This window comes from Mastigoproctus giganteus, chromosome 6 (assembly GCF_048544385.1).
Source record: "Mastigoproctus giganteus isolate SK-2022 chromosome 6, ASM4854438v1, whole genome shotgun sequence".
In the NCBI taxonomy this organism is placed as follows: domain Eukaryota; kingdom Metazoa; phylum Arthropoda; class Arachnida; order Uropygi; family Thelyphonidae; genus Mastigoproctus; species Mastigoproctus giganteus.
Genome location: NC_143580.1, coordinates 6,917,280 through 6,933,920, shown reverse-complemented (window position 1 = coordinate 6,933,920; position 16,641 = coordinate 6,917,280). Strand labels below are relative to the sequence as shown.

Genomic DNA, 16,641 nt, shown 5'->3' with positions numbered 1-16,641 from the left:
TGCACTGCTTCTATTGTAATGAGCAGCAGCCTGGAAAACAAGATGCAGGGTACTTCAGAGACTGCTGGAAGTCATTGCGGTTCAAGTAAACACATGGATTGTGTTAGGGTAGCTAAGAATAGGAACAGGTGCATGTATACTTGCGTGTACACCAAAGTTAAGAGTTTGGTAAATAAATTTGATGAATTTGAGGTACTGCTCAAAACATCAAATGCAGATATTGTTGGGATATCAGAGACGTGGTGTCACACAGATATAAGGAATGCGGAACTGGAATTTGGGAAGTACAATGTGTACAGAAACGATAGGAAGGGAGGAGGGGTTATGCTATTCAGTTAAGAAACACATAAAATCCAAGGAAGTGAAGCCAGTTGACATCGCTGTACAATGCAGTGTCGAGTCAGTTTGGTGTGACATAAGCATTGGGAGATCAAAATTGAGAGGAGTGTGCTATAGGCCTAATGAGTATAATAAGAAACTGTACAGGGAAATAGAGTGGGCCAGTAAATCAGAGAATGTCTTATAATGGGGGATTTTAATTTCCCAGATATTGACTGGAATTTGTGGGTTGGTCACTCACACACTAGCAAGGCTTTTGTCGATTTATTGGATGATTGTTTTCTACATCAGCATGTTCGGGAGGCAACTAGAGGGAGTAATACTCTTGATCTGATTATCAGTAGTGATTCTTCATGCATTAAGAATCTGCAGATAAAGGAACCACTAGGTGACAGTGATCACAATGTGCTGAAGTGGGATTTACTCAAATAGGTAACTACCATCAGGGGTAAAGGGAAGGGTTTTTGCTTTCGTAAAGGTGACTACGATGGTCTGAGACTGTATTTCAATTCTATACGGTGGGACCAACTGATGATGTTACCAACAGCAAATTCAAAATGGGAAGCATTCAAAAAATTTATCTTGGAAGCTACTAGGCTTTACGTACCAACTAAGAAATATTCAAGGTTTAGCCCTAAATGGATGTCAGTTGAACTAATGAGACATATGGCAGAGAAGAAAAATGCATGGGATACATATAAATTAATGGATGACATGGAAGCGTATGATAGATATAAGCTGGTCTGTAACCAAGTCACAAAGGAGATTAGGCAGGCAAAGGCAAATTATGAGAAATCCTTGGCAAAGGATGCAAAGAAAAACAACAAAGAGTTCTTTACCTATGTAAACTCTAGAAGGGAAGGGTTGAATCAGATTGGTCCACTGGATATTGATGGTTCAACTGTTGATGATCCTGCTCAGGTGGCTAACAAACTAAATGAGTATTTTGCATCTACATTCACACATGAGGAGTTATTCAGGAAGGGGAATGCCAGAGGTGAGGTGAGGTAAACTCTGGCAGTGAGCTAAATGATTTTGTAATAACTGAGAGGAAAGTGGAGGAGAAATTGTTGAGGATAAACATAAAATAGGCACCTGGGGTGGATGGACTCTATTCAGTTATTAAAGGAGGGAGCAAAGGAAGTAAGCAAACCCTTAGCCATAATTATGAGAGCTTCTTTGGACTCAGGGGAGGTACCTGTAGACTGGAGATGTTCAAATGTGACCCCAATTCACAAAGGAGGATCAAAGGTTGACACAAGTAATTATAGACCTGTGAGTTTAACTTCTGTTCCAGGAAAATTTATCGAGGCACTGGTTAAAGAAGCACTGCAGGATCATCCAGACAAGACTTCAGTGTTGGGTCCATTGTTGTTTTCTGTATTGATGATGATATATATATATATATCAAGCTTAATGTCCAAGTTACAGACACGTTACTGTCCAAGTTACTACATATGGGGAAACAGTAACCGCAGAGTAATGTATCAACTCTGTGGTACTACACTGACAGTGGTAGAGAATGAAAAGGACCTGGGGGTATCAATGATATACAGGAATTTTTCTAGCAGGGATAAGGAGATGATTATTCCCTTGTATAAGGCAATGGTCTGGAGGCCTCGTTTCAAGAAGGATGTAGAGCTGCTGGAACAAGTACAGAGAAGGGCAACAAGATTAGTGAATGGAATGAAGGGTTGCTCTTACGAAGAAAGGCTTAAGTTTTTCAAATGACAGTGTCTGGAGACTAGGCACCGGCGAGGTGATCTGATTGAGGTGTATAAAGCCTTGAATGGTTTGAGCATGCTCAAACCATTCAATAATAATCACCTAAGAGGGCATAAATTCAAATTGAGGAAATACAGATGTAGGATAGATGTGCGGAAATTTGCCTTTAGCTAGCGGGTAGTTGGTTGGTGGAATAGACTACCATCATGCCTTGTTGTGGAAGTTGATAGCCTAAAAAAATTTAAGACTCAGCTGGACAGGTGGTTTGAACAAACGGTGGGGTGAAATGGGAGTGGCGTGTTTTTTTTTTTTTTTTTTTTGATTGATGCTGTATAAGCTTGCTTTCTTGCATCATATGCCTCTACTAATGCTCTACTACTATATGCCTCTACTAACTTTTCTGCAGGAAGAATTGAAGATTATATTTTACTATAGAGAATGATGTGGTAATATTACAAACTTAGGAAACACTAAATCTCACTAAAAAAGAACAAATTCTTGCTGCTCATTTTAAGGCTAATTATGGTAAGGCAAAATTCAGCTACTGTGTAGCAAGCCAACCTAAAAATAAAATAAAAGTGAAATAAAATAAAGGAAGACAAAATGAAGCAACACCCACCCCCAGCACAAGGAGATTCACTCACACCAAGGAGTGAACATCATTTTGAAAATGGATGCAGAATAGAAAGGACTGGGTACAAGTGCTGTTGTCCTTTCTTTGAGGTGGGGGGCAGTGGTGTTATCTGCACTTTTTAACCCCAAAAAAAAAAATCATATTTTGTACTTTTTACTACTTTTTTTTCTTCTTAAGGTTGGGTTCTATTCATTCTGTAATTTATTATTTGGTTGCCAATGGACGTCCCTATATACAATGGGTTGCATAAGTACATCCATTGGCACTTGACTGGTAAGCAATCAATGATTGAAATATGATCATTTTTGGAATATATAAATACTGATATCCTCTTGAAGAGGTATTGCTTATGGGTTCCCTGTTATATTTTTATCCATTTTCATAATAAGTTGCGTGTTCATGCAGCTGGGGGAAATGCTGCTTTTTCCCCCCCTTCCTTATTTTATTTTTAGGTTAGCTTGGTACATAGGAGCTGAATCATATCTCACCAAGTTCAGCCTAAAATGGCAGCAGTAATTTTCTGTATTTGTAACATGGTTTAGTGTTTCTTTTTTTTTCCATAAGTCTTAGAATGGTGGACTATATACTCACTACAGTCTATTGTTCATTTGTGGAAAGCTTGCCCGGGGGGGGGGGGGTCTCTGTAGCCAGGTGGGAAGGAGCAGCAGTGTGTAGCACATGCTTCTTGATTAGACCGGGGTTCGAGCCCGTCACCACCAAATACGGAGGATGCGGAAAGGTCAGGGAATGACCACCGCCTATTCACAGAGTAATATGGCCTTAGTTGCTAATGCTCCTAAAAACCAAATAACAAACAACAACAACAACAAATCCAAGAGGGTGGAGTGTGCCATAGAAATCAAAGGGGAGGGATAATGCACTGTTGAAGCAGTGGCAGTGAAATCATTACACCACTAATGTGTGTCTGAATACTTTTTTGGAGGGTAGTGTATACTGTGTTTAAAAAGTGCGAGCCTTAGGGTCTCATGAAGTCAGTCAGTCCCATAATGACTGAGGTCTTGAAAAGATCTGATAATGTATTATGTCCCTTTTCAATTAACATTTAAAGCAAAACAATTTAAAATAGCATTATTTTAAATTGTGAAGGAAATTAATATCAAACTTGATATTGTTTATTTAAATTGAATCAGACTTTTAAAAATTGTAGTGCCTATCCTGAGAATATCTGTTTAAGCAACTATTAGATAAATTAAATTTACATCTACATTTGACGTAATTTTTGAGAATGTTTTCTTGGACTTGCTAGTTTGTGCACAGAAAAAAAAAAATTATATGTCTTAATTAAATACTTGTAGTTGCTTTTGGACCTTTTTAATAAACAGATTTTCAATATAATGAAATTTTTAAGAAATCTAGAGTTTAATGGTGGGACTTGACTATTTCAGGCCTTGCTGTGATTCCTGCAGTCCTGCAGCTCATGTTCTTGCCCATGTGTCCCGAGAGTCCAAGGTACTTGCTCATATCTAAACAACAGGAATACTCAGCAAGACTTGGTATGTAACAAAACTCAAATAATCTTTATAAAACCACTTTATATAATTATGTGCAGAATGTTTTCTTTAAATATGCTTTGTAGGCAACTTATTAGGAACTCCTACTGTATTATTGTATAAGATCTCAGTTTGCAGCCCCCCCCCCAAATTATACAGTTCACCCTTTTATAGACTCTAAATGTGTTGTGCAGATTGCATTCCTCAATTCCTGGATAGAGAACAGAAGCAGATCTGTGCACCTGTTTGATAGCTTTTAAAATTGTAAATCTGCTGTTATAGAGAAAGATGCACCTGCTTTGCCAGTGGTGTTTAAGTAGGTGTCCATCCATTTGTTGGTTTTCATCCATTGGTTCATAATTATAAGGATTCTAGTCTCCCAGAAAATTATGTTCCCAATGGCCTGTAATTTTGGAACTATGCACAATAGATCTTGTATGTTATTTTGGGATAACTGCTATCCAAATGCATTACTTTGCCTTATGAATGTTAAATTCCATTTGCCACTTTTCAGCCTGTGTTTCTAATTTATCCAGGTCTTGTTGGAATAATGTACTCCAATTACTGTCATTAACCACCCTGCCAATGATAAGTTTGCTGTATATAATCAACAAACAAATTTGATGTATATTCAATATTAATAAATATTGAAAATAGTAAAGATCCCACACTGAGCCCTGAAAAATTCCGCTAATATTAATTTGCGAAGAGGAGAGTGCCCTTTTCCAATTCAGCCATCCCTTTTATCCATAGCAGTAAACTACCATTAATACCACACTGCTTCAATTTGCATTACAGTTGTTCATCTGGAACAGTATCAAAGGCTTTACTGAAATCTGAGTATGAAATGGCAAAACTATTTTTGCACCCAGTTCCAAAAAGAATTGGATGAAAAAAAAAAAAAAAAAACTCGACTACCTCTTTTTTTTCTTCTTTTCTTTGTTAGTTGTTGATGCATAGCCTTCTTTGGCCATAATGCACCTCCCAAGGTTTTTGCACTACTCTGATCCAAGCCTGAGGTGGGATTTGGACCCACGACCTTTGGGTTGCCAGGCAGGCACTTTACCCACCCATCTATCCCGGTCGGCCTCAACTACCTCATAGTAGCTAGATCTCTGTTTAACAAATTTGTGCTGCAATTGCTGTGCAACTGCATTCCTGTCAAGATGATCTTCATTATTTCTTTAATAACTAACTCCATTATTTTCTCTGGCACAGAAATCAAACTTGCAGGTCTCTAATTAATCACTTCTCCCTTTGATCCCCTGTATGAATAGGAGAGAGATAGTGAGTTCTTCTGCCACAGTATTGGTACTTGTTGCCTAGACTGGATAATGTCCAATGCACACCTGCTAGAAAGCCTATCAACATCAGGGACATTTGCTTGATATTTGAAAAAATGAACACCAGGTGGTTAATGAGTGGAACAATGTTTTGAGTTATGAAATGCAAATGAAAATTGCATTATGTCAATGTGACTTCAGTCTAGCAAACTTTGTAAATGCACTAAGCAGACTTAAATGGTATAAAAATTATATGTATCTGAGCACATAACAGGATTGCAAGTTATGTAGTTAGTGGTTGACAACTTTTAATGCAGGCTTTGTTTAGGCCCTGGAAGACACTCTAACAAGAGTATTTTATGATATTGTATCCTATTCATGTTCTTTTTCTACTGGAACCTATGTCATTTTGAAAAGCTCAGTTTTCAGAAATGCTCTTTCATTTGATATTGATTTTCTTTCATATTCTATTCTGAATTTTGGTGTTCAGGATTATTATAGCTCTGGCTAAACAGTTATTTGAACTTCCTTAATCACAAATTTTGGAGCTCTTGGTAAAAAACATTTTTAGTAATGCTACCAAGGTCACTAAAATAAAAATTATATATAATATATAAAATCATCGGAAATATTTGTAATAAAATTATACATATTTTGCTGCTCAGTAAAATAATATGCTTTAGTAATTTTGCCCCTTGTTAATATTCCATGATTCAAATTTTAATCAATAAAGTAAACACAGATAACCTAATTAGAGTTTAAAAAGATTCATATGTACTGTATTATTGCAGACTATAATTATTTTAATAGGACTGTCCAAGTAACAAAAGGTGGAAGTCTGAAATGCATTTTTTTTGTCACAACAATTATTAATGAGTTCATTGTCAGGCTTTTTTTAAAAGAAAATGAACTGTGATTAATTAATATTTATAGCATTGCAAAGGTTACGATGTACAGTGCACGTTGAAGAAGACATAGAAGAGATGAAAGCTGAAGAAAGGGCACAACAACAAGAATCAAGGGTGAGATTGCTTGTGTATAAAGATTTGTTGAATAACTATTAATTTTCAGTAATGCATTTCTTAAATTATATATATATATATATATATATATATATCTATCTAAGTCTTTCAAAATGGCCTAGAACAATTGTGGGAGCATTTTCTACAGATGAAAATAAGAAAAGTTCCTATAAATATGTCTCAAAAGTCTATTTCTTACATAACATTAATCATAAATTACAAAACCATTATGACAAATTTTTTATGTTCAGATTTATGTTATAAACATATGGTAGTGTAAAAAGGTTCTTAAATAGTACAAAACACAACATATCAACACAAATAGTGTTGTTCTACTACATGTATCATACTAGTTACTCAGTTGTGGGTAACCAGTGTGGAAGAATGCATACTGGGCATGTTAACATGCCTGTTACTTAAGTTTCTGGTTCCATAATGACTGCCTCATTGTATGCAGCACATTATTTGTTAAACTGATATTATGGGAGACACTTCAGATTTGTTTACTTTTGCCAAGTTAGTTGATATGATTTTAATTTATGGGGAGGTTCATAAGACCTCTATAGCCACCATTCACAGATATGCTAAAAAATTTCCATCTCAGTGAATACCAAATTGTAAAATGCTGGTAGAAGGAGATTTTGACAAACTGCAAATGTTGAAGGGCAATTATTTTGTGCTGTACAAGTATCTCCTACCATAACTACCAGCAGGTAGTTAGGTTGTGTAAATGCTTCATCTACAATCATATGAAAGACATTACATGAACATCACAAGATATGGATAAATGCAGAAAATTTTGCCATTTGCATGTGCATTGGCATGTCAATGTGCATGTGATTTGTATGTAGTCATATTCTGGATACAAATGTCATGTTTTGAAAGAAATGAAGTTCTCAATGTTTTGAACACTTTAACCTGGCTGAAGAAAACCCATATATGATTGTTAGTACTCTTATCATGCTTTTCCTTTAATTTTTGTTGTGGTGGTCTTAGGAACAATGGTCCTTATTTTTTCACCAGCGAGGCTAACAAAAATGGCATACTTGCATTTTCTGTAGAACAACTTTCAGGAACCATTGGAAGATATGTCCCTTGAAAATCAGCAGAGGATGTGGTTTTTGCATGATGGTGCACCAGCCCACTTTCCCCCATGATGTTTCTGACTTTTTAAATGTGAAGTATAATAACGGATGGATTGGTCATAATGGTCCTGTACAGTGCTGCCATGATCACTGATCTCGCATCCTTAGATTAATTTGTGTAGTGTTATATGAAATTTGTGGCTTTCACGTGTGTGTGTGTGTGAGGGGGGTTACATGAAATCCATGGCATTCATACATGAAATCCATGGCATTCATACATGTGGGGGTTATGTGAAATTCATTGATTTTTCATGTATTATTATTATTAGCCATATAGTGCAAGGAAGCCTGAAGCTTATGCTGCACAGCCAAAAAAAAAAAATTTCTGAATGAGAGAGAGAAAATCACATGTGACAAATTGAAATTGCTCACTTCATTTTTGGAACTTCTTAAACCATTTAGAATAGTTCTGAAATGATAAGACATTTCAGAGAATTGTGGATTCATCACACTGAATGCTGCATTGAACAAAACTGAGGTTACTTTGAACATCTGCTTTTATTTCAGTTTATTTTTATGTTTTATAATGTTATATAATATCAATTAATGTTTAATAGCTTGTAAAAAAAAAAATTGTTTTGAGACAATCTGTTTATAGGAATATTTTTTTATTTTTTGTATTCTTTGTTCTAGAATATGTTCCTACATTTATTACATGCAATTTTGAAATGCCCTGTGCATTATTTTAAATTCTTTCGCTGATTTTTTTTCGTTGGATTATTACTATTAGGAACCTTTTTTTTTTTTTTTTTTTCATACCATTTTGGTATGCACAATAAAAATTAAATGCGTACAGTTGTGTTAAGCTAAGATGGCTGGTGACTTCAACTGCCTGTTTTGTAAATATAAATAATAGTATATACTCACAGTATAGCATTTATATTGAACTTCAATTAAAATAGTAAGTAATTTTCAAATATCACATAAATTTAGAGCTAAAAAGCTTCACACTCCAAGTATTCTCACTTAGGAATACTTTGTTTCCTGATGCTTCTTCTGACATCCATAATAATTCAATAAATGGATAATATAACCTTGTCTCTCTGGACCGTACTTGTCATACATATGACAAGGTCTCCTATGTGATCTCCTTATTGTTGTAGTGGACTCTTTATGTACTTTTTATGATCATCCTTATCTTTAGTTTATGATCATCAGTTATCCCTATCTATACTACTTGGACTAGATTTTATATTTTGGCAACTGGCATATCTTCTGCATGGACTTCTTTATTTACGTGCTTGATCACTCTTTGGAAAACCTAACTTGACTACCTAGACAACTTTTGAGATGACTTATGTTCACATACACTTCTGCCTAAAAGTTTGGAATCAGTGTATGACAACAGTGTTTGTTAATTTTTTTTGAAATTAGCTATCACAACATAAGGTTTAATATAAAAAAACAACATGCTACAAAGTATTTTAAGATTTTCTATTAAGCACTGAAAAATTTACAGCACAAACATGTTGAAATGATTAATATTAGCAACCAAATTGATTTTTCATCAAAATATCCTCTACAAGATTTTATGACTGCTTTACACATATGTTAGATTCTGGTGATTAATTTTATAATAGTGTCATGACTAACATTATTCCAGGTGATCTGCAAGGTTTCCCATAAATTTTGTGAAGATGGGTAAGCTTGTACAGCATCAGCCAAAAAAAAGGGGGGAAAAAATCTTCCCATTTCACCCGTCCATTCTCTCCAAATGTTTGTCTAGTTTTGCCTTGAATATATGTCCCCTCAGGTGATTAATCTGGGCAAGAGGAAGAATCCCATCAGCATTGAGCATGCTCAAACCATTCAAGGCCTTATACACTTCAGTCAGATCACCTTGCAAGTGATTTGATTGAAGTGTATCCTAGTGTCCAGACACTGTAATTTGCAAAACTTAAGCTCTTTCTTCGTAAGAGCAACCCTTTGTTCCTTTCACCAATCCTGTAGCCCCTCTCTGCAGATGAGTGTAGACATGGGAGTTTTCTCTGCTGCTATTGAACTCAGCTTGGATTTCAGGTGCAGTAAGTTGTCGATTGCATTTAGAAATCAGTGTTATGGTCTTATTTTGTGCTTCCATTGTTACACATGGTCTTCCTGATTGTGGCTCGTTCTTTAAATTATAATTCTCCTTGACTCGTCGAATGGTAGTTTGTACTCTTTTAAATGAAATATTTAGTTTTTTGCAAATACTTCTCATGGAATGCCTTTCTTTATACAGAGTAATAATAGCACTTATTTTAACACTCAGTTCCTTATTTCTTGCCATATTTATCAAAACACACAAAAACTTACACCAAACACTCTTTGTGAATGACGGGTAGTCGATTTTATAAGTTACAGCTCTTCTCAAGTTATATTATTGCAATATGCTCCAGAATCATCTACAATCTTCTGTAACATTGAAACAATAATCCCACATTCTGGAATATTCTAGAATCATCTACATTGTTCTACCACATTCTAGAATCATCTACATTGTTCTACCACATTTAGGAATCTTCTACAATGTTCTACCACATTCTAGAATCATCTACATTGTTCTACCACATTTAGGAATCTTCTACAATGTTCTACCACATTCAGGAATCTTCTACACCTTTTTGAAATATTCTAGAAATTTCATAAATATTAAACTTTTTTGATTTTTATACATATTAGAGAATATTTTAATAAAATGTGGTAAAAAAGTTGGTCCTATTTTAATAAAAACTTTGTAAATTAAGAAAAATTAAACGTGATTACAAACTTTTATGTGGAAATGTATGTATAACAACCTTTTTACCTAGGCTTGCATTACCTGGTCTTTTCTTTTTACCCTGTTCACTGCATCTGATGCATGTAAGCATCCAGTGGTACCTTAAATGCTCTGCTGTAATGCATATAGGCAATCATAAGTGGTCAATATACAAGTAGTGTAAAAGTAAAGGCACTTGAAATAAACTGCTCAATTCTGTCAGCATGCTGATTGAACTGTGGATTATTAGCATCAGTGATTCATTTTTGTTTATAGCTTGGTACAGATTTTTATTTGTTTTTTGCTTGTGTTGAGGTTAGTTTGTGTATATAGAGTAAACTTTGATAAAATTGAGTTTTTTATTCTGATTTTCAGCTCAGCCAACCAAAAAGTGAGTATTTGTTTTTAGCTGTGAATTCTAGACTTCACTTTTCAACCATTACTTATGGGAATTTTTGAAATATCAAGTATTTCAGAATGTTGTTCTTTCTCAACATTTTGAAAATTATGAACATTGAATGTACTCTCTCAAATATAGGCAGATATAGCATATGCTATATCTCTCAAATATAGCATCTTAAACTGTCATATTCCCATTTCCTGAAATTAATACCCATGCCTTTAGTAACTACAACTTCTTTCATTGTCCATCTTAGAACTGTAAAGTACTACACATGGGAAACAGCAACCCCAGAGCAACGTATCAACTCTGTGGTACTACACTGACAGTGGTAGAGAATGAAAGGGACTTGGGGGTGGTTGTGCAGGCAGATATGAAGTTCTCTGAGCAGTGCAGAAGGGCTGCAAGAGTAGCTCATGGTGTATTGTCAATGATATATAGGAATTTTTCTAGCAGGGATAAGGAGGTGATTATTCCCTTGTATAAGGCAATGGTCAAGCCACACCTAGAGTACTGTATACAGGTCTGGAGGCTTCATTTCAAGAAGGATGTAGAGCTGCTGGAACGAGTACAGAGAAGGGCAACAAGATTAGTGAATGGAACAAAGGGGTGCTCTTACGAAGAAAGGCTTAAGTTTTGCAAATTACAGTGTCTGGAGACTAGGCACCAGCGAGGTGATCTGATAGAGGTGTATAAAGCCTTGAGTGGTTTGAGCATGCTCAATGCTGATGGGATTCTTCCTCTAGCTCAGAATAATCACCTGAGAGGGCATAAATTCAAATTGAGGAAAGACAGATGTAGGATAGACGTGCGGAAAGTTGCCTTTAGCCAGCGGGTGGTTGGTTGGTGGAACAGACTTCCATCCCTTGTTGTGGAGGTTGATAGCCTAAATAAGTTTAAGGCTCAGCTGGACAGGTATTTTGAACGAACAGAGGGGTGAAGTGGAAGTGGGTTTTTTTTTTTTTTTTTTGGCTGATGCTGCATAAGCTTGCTTTCTTGCATCAAATGCCTCTACTAATGCTAATGCTAATATCAGTGGACTTTGGTTTTGAGCCTTATAAGAATTCTTGATGTTGCAAGCATAACTTTGACCCATATCACCAGATAAATGTGTATATGTATTATGCCCCCCCACACCTGACTAGTAGTGTTTTTTTTTTTTTTTTTCCCCCACCCCAAACACTAGAGGTATTAGAACCTATAGTACTTAGTACCGTGCTTGGGTTGGAGGTTGAGAAGACAAAAGAAGATATTTGTTGACATTAGACGTGAACTTCTGTAGACTATTATTTTCAGGAAATACGTATGAAGGAAGGTTGTTCCAGAAAATGGCGGTTGAATGAATAAACGAGGAAGATGAAAAGTTGGTTCTGTGAGTTTGAAGTTCAACAGAAAATGGATGTTGGCTGGTGCCAGCACGTGTTTGGTCTGTTTTGAAAGAGAGAGCAGGAATTATAGAAGCCAATTGAGAACAGTGTCCATGGAAGTATCTGTAGAAAAGGCATGCAACAGAAACAGTATGTCTATGAGACAGAGAATAGCGAGACTCTGTTAGAGATGAGTCATTAATTAACTTAACTGCCCTCTTCTTAATGGAATCTAGAAGCCTGAGAGAGGCTTTGGGAGCACTGCCCCAGATGTGGGAACAATATTCCATGGTAGGGTGGATTTGCAATTTGTACAGAGTGAACAGCTGTTTGGAAGAACCGTAACTCCGAGAGAAAAAGAGAAAACCAAGTTTTTTTTTTTTTTTTTTTTAGATGCAGAGGAAGGAATATTTGTAATCTGCTTGTGCCAAGGGAGATTAGAAATCAGGGTAATCTCCAAAAGAGATATATCATCTTTCCTAGAAATCGGAGTGTCACCAAAGATAAGCATAGGAGCAGAAGAATCCTTTTTGCGAGGCGAGATATAAGACCTACTGCATGATGGAAAAGATGAGGAAGGGTTGACCAGAACTTAGCTCTGGACACTAAACATGGGTTCCACCACTTCTCAAGCCTCCAATAAGCAACGTGGTATTATTGCACCGGTTGATGAGAGTCATCTACCACCTAGTATTGCCTGGTAGCACAGAGGGGTGGCATTCCTCCGTGTGATGTGGGCGCCACTCCTCGACCCCTGCTTAAGTTGGTTCACAACTGGGTGGTCACCCACAGTTTGCTTCTGCATGGAGGTTATACCCAGGATTACTAACAGTCCCACCATTGTGAAGGTGCAAGCAGAGGATTTGGCTGTCACAGACTGTCCGAACCTCGTCGAAATTGAGTCTGCTTGACTTGATTATTGCTCAAATATCAATTCCATCAGCGTTTAACTCCCAGGTAGCAAGCATAGCTTGTCTGGCATATCTGAGAGAATGTATGTGACAACCTCAAGGACCCTTTAAGGTTTTAGTTTCCCTGAAACCTTAAACATTCCTCAAATGATATCAGGAAAGCCCCTTGCACTACCTTTGTTGAAATATATTGTCTCTGCAGATTCCTTCTATCTATAAGTGCACACCATTCTGATAAAATGTTCCACCAAAATATCTTGTAGAGTGCTACAAGCCTTAAGTTAATCCACAAGGCTTTCAGCATAAATTCCTTCCATTATGCTTATGCAGCAATGTAGACCCATATACATTATGACCTAACTCATGGTATATTTTCAGCATGGCCTTATATTTATCCAAGAAATTATCTGGTTGTGTGTGATTAATGTCATAAGTACCCACGTGAATGATAATAATGCTCTCTTTACCCTCCTTTATCCTCCTCTCAGACATACAATGGTTCTAGTCCACTTGTTGTAATTAAAAAAAACAAAAAAAAAAAAAAAAAAAACAATCATCCAATAAAACTGTCCTTTTCAACCAGAGCAGTCTGCACTTTATCATTCTCCCCTGAGGTCTGAATTGTGAAGGTATTATAGTGAGCTACTAGATACTTCAGTCCCTGACAACAGGAAGTGATTGCAATGATTATTTACCAGAGGGAATAACAAATATGCTTCACTCTTTAACCTGTTGCATTTCCTTTCTAGTATCTGTTTTCCAGTCTGAATTTCATCTTCATCGGAAAATCTTCATCAGAAAATTTATTTAATTCAGCATCAGAACTAAGTGAAAACAATTCTAATACACTATCAGCTCTTAGTCCTTCATGCCTGACCACTGTTTTGCAATATATTGTATAATACATTCCCACTTTTATTTGTGGTGTTAAACATTTTCATAAGGATTGGCTTTCAGGCTGTAACAACTGTTGTTACTGTGATTTAAACTTTAGATTAATATTCTAGAAAAAGTAACATTATTGGTTAGAGTATAAATCATTTCCTTGGAAAAATGAGTATACATTTGGGTGTAGTGCTGAATGGGCAGCCAGCTACTACCTCGAGTGTACTCAAAGTGACACTTAACATGTTAAATTGAAGACAGCTGAAGGTCACCTCCACTATACGGATAAGTAAGATACTACTTTTCTACTAAACTACTCACAGTAATACTAAACTAAATGCTAATTTTAAAAAAAAGAACACAGGAAGCAAAGCCCAAACAAAGCTTGCAATAGGAAACTGGTTACTGTTAATTGGTCATCTGGACTTAATCAGTAAGAAAGTTAGAATTCTGAAAATGATGTCTTGTTACAAAAAGTTACTGGGTTTAATAGAATCACTCAGTTGAAAGTAGTCAGAGATTAATTTATGCATATTAATTAGTATTTTGGGCAAGTTTGTATAAACTGAAATCATAAATTACAAATGAATTTTGTTAAAGATCAAAGTTGACATCTTATGAAATCCTTTTCATTTTAGATTACAATGTTAGAGCTACTTCGTAATACGTCCTTTCGGCTCCCTCTAGTGATAGGAATTATGATGCAACTGTCCCAACAGCTTTCAGGGATTAATGCAGTAAGTTAAGAATTTTTCTCTTGACTTCTCTGTTATGAATAAATGTTACTAGTACCACTACTTTAACCTAATAATCTTAGGATATTAAGATTTATAATATGTATAAAGAAGACTTTAATTGTTAGATTAGTAAATTAGTGATATTGCATGTTAGAATGCATTTTCCAATTTATTTTCATGTCTAATTATTTATTGGGTTTTTTTTTGGATTTCTTTTCTTGACAAATTTTTAGACTATTTTTATCTAATTTTTAGATAATTTTTATCTTTTCAGGTGTTTTACTATTCCACAGGACTGTTTTTATCTGCTGGACTGTCTCAATTCACTGCTGCTTATGCCACCATAGGGGTGGGGGCAGTGATGGTCATTATGACTCTTGTATCCATTCCTCTCATGGATAGGGCAGGACGACGCACACTCATGCTCTATGGTCTTGGTGGCATGTTCATCTTCAGCATTTTCATCACCATCTCTCTGCTTGTAAAGGCAAGTTTTTGGATTTTTGAGAAAATCCTTATTTTATTTTGTAGTGGAATAGTTGCTTAATTTTGTAGATAAAATAAGGAATAACAGATATGCAGATAAATAGCTGATGACTTCATGCATAATTAACATTATTGCAGAATTTCTATAGAGAGGGAGAACAAGAGGGGACTAATTTATTTAATGGTGCAATGAAAAAGCATTTTAATTATTTTTCTTCTCACTCTGAGTACTAATTTTATTCACTTATATTAAAAAAATTATTTAAGATACTTTTCTTCATGTATGCTTTTTAACTTTTTATTGTTTTCCAGTAAAATTTTCTTTAAATTCTTATGCCTTTTGTGTTTGATTAGTAGTATCTATTTCTTTATCCCTATTGTCTCATACTTCTGTTGCTAATATTTACATAATTCTGGTAATCTAAAGCTTGGTTTTCAGTTTCCTTATAATTTTCCCTCCTCATTCTTTTTTACAATTTAATTTATATTTTGTCTAATTACAAATTGCAAACATTAATGTCAAGGATTAATTTAATAGTTAAACCAGTGGTATAATTTAAATTTTCTGCAGTATAAATTAGTGTACATACCTTACCTGCTATTAAATGTATAAATCCTTTATTAGCTAACTGAACTTTTAAAAACTAAAACATTAATAATTATTCAGGAATATTATAGATATCTTCTTTGCCTAAATCCAGCTCAACATGTAAATTTATTTTCTTTGTTGAGCTCCTGTGACTAGCTACTGTACTAGCCACAAGAGGCCATTCTTCTCATATTGAAAAGATCTGTATTCAGTTCTTGCCTGGATTTGGGGAGGGAGGGGACTTTTGCTGGGCTTTTTCACACTATGATCAGTCCATGCATTCAACAAAAAATGCATGGTTTGTACAGTCCTTTCCTAAGACTGCAGCTAGTGCTATTGGGAATAGCACACATAACACAGATCAAGTTGCTTCAAGATCATTTCTAGAAGTGTTTTTTTTTCCTTTTTATTGATATTTATAATTAAATATAAATTGAAAAAAAGTATTTTCGTATTAAGCTGAAATGCTGCAGTTTGGTGGTCTTAGACAGTTTTTAAATTTTATACAGTGGGACCAACTGTTGATGTTACCAACAGCAAATTCTAAATGGGAAGCATTCAAGGAATTAATCTTGGAAGCTACTAGGCTTTTCATACCAACTAAGAAATACTGTTCAAGATTTAGGCCTAAATAGATTTCAGCTGAACTAATGGGACTTTTGGCAGAGAAGAAAAATGCATGGGATACATATAAATTACCAGGTGACACAGAGGTCTATGGTAGATATAAGCTAGTCTGTAATCAAGTCACAAAGGAGGTTAGGCAAGCGAAGGCAGATTACAAGAAATCTTTGGCAAAGGATGCAAAGAAAAACAGCAAAGCCTTTACTTATGTAAACTCTAGAAGGAAGGGATGAATCAGATTGGTCC

The 16,641-nt window shown here is 35.5% G+C and overlaps 1 protein-coding gene across 2 annotated transcripts in view; it reads left to right on the top strand.

Annotated features, from left to right (window-relative positions):
• The window catches only part of LOC150083870 (glucose transporter type 1-like), a 433,074-nt gene that overhangs the window by 337,490 nt on the left and 78,943 nt on the right, over positions 1 to 16,641 (top strand). For both annotated transcript variants that reach the window (XM_090374917.1, XM_090374916.1), the window contains 4 exons: positions 4,105 to 4,212; positions 6,426 to 6,514; positions 14,598 to 14,696; positions 14,971 to 15,183. In XM_090374917.1, the coding sequence (XP_090231043.1) occupies positions 4,105 to 4,212; positions 6,426 to 6,514; positions 14,598 to 14,696; positions 14,971 to 15,183 (509 nt within the window). The remainder of the gene's footprint in view (positions 1 to 4,104; positions 4,213 to 6,425; positions 6,515 to 14,597; positions 14,697 to 14,970; positions 15,184 to 16,641) is intronic.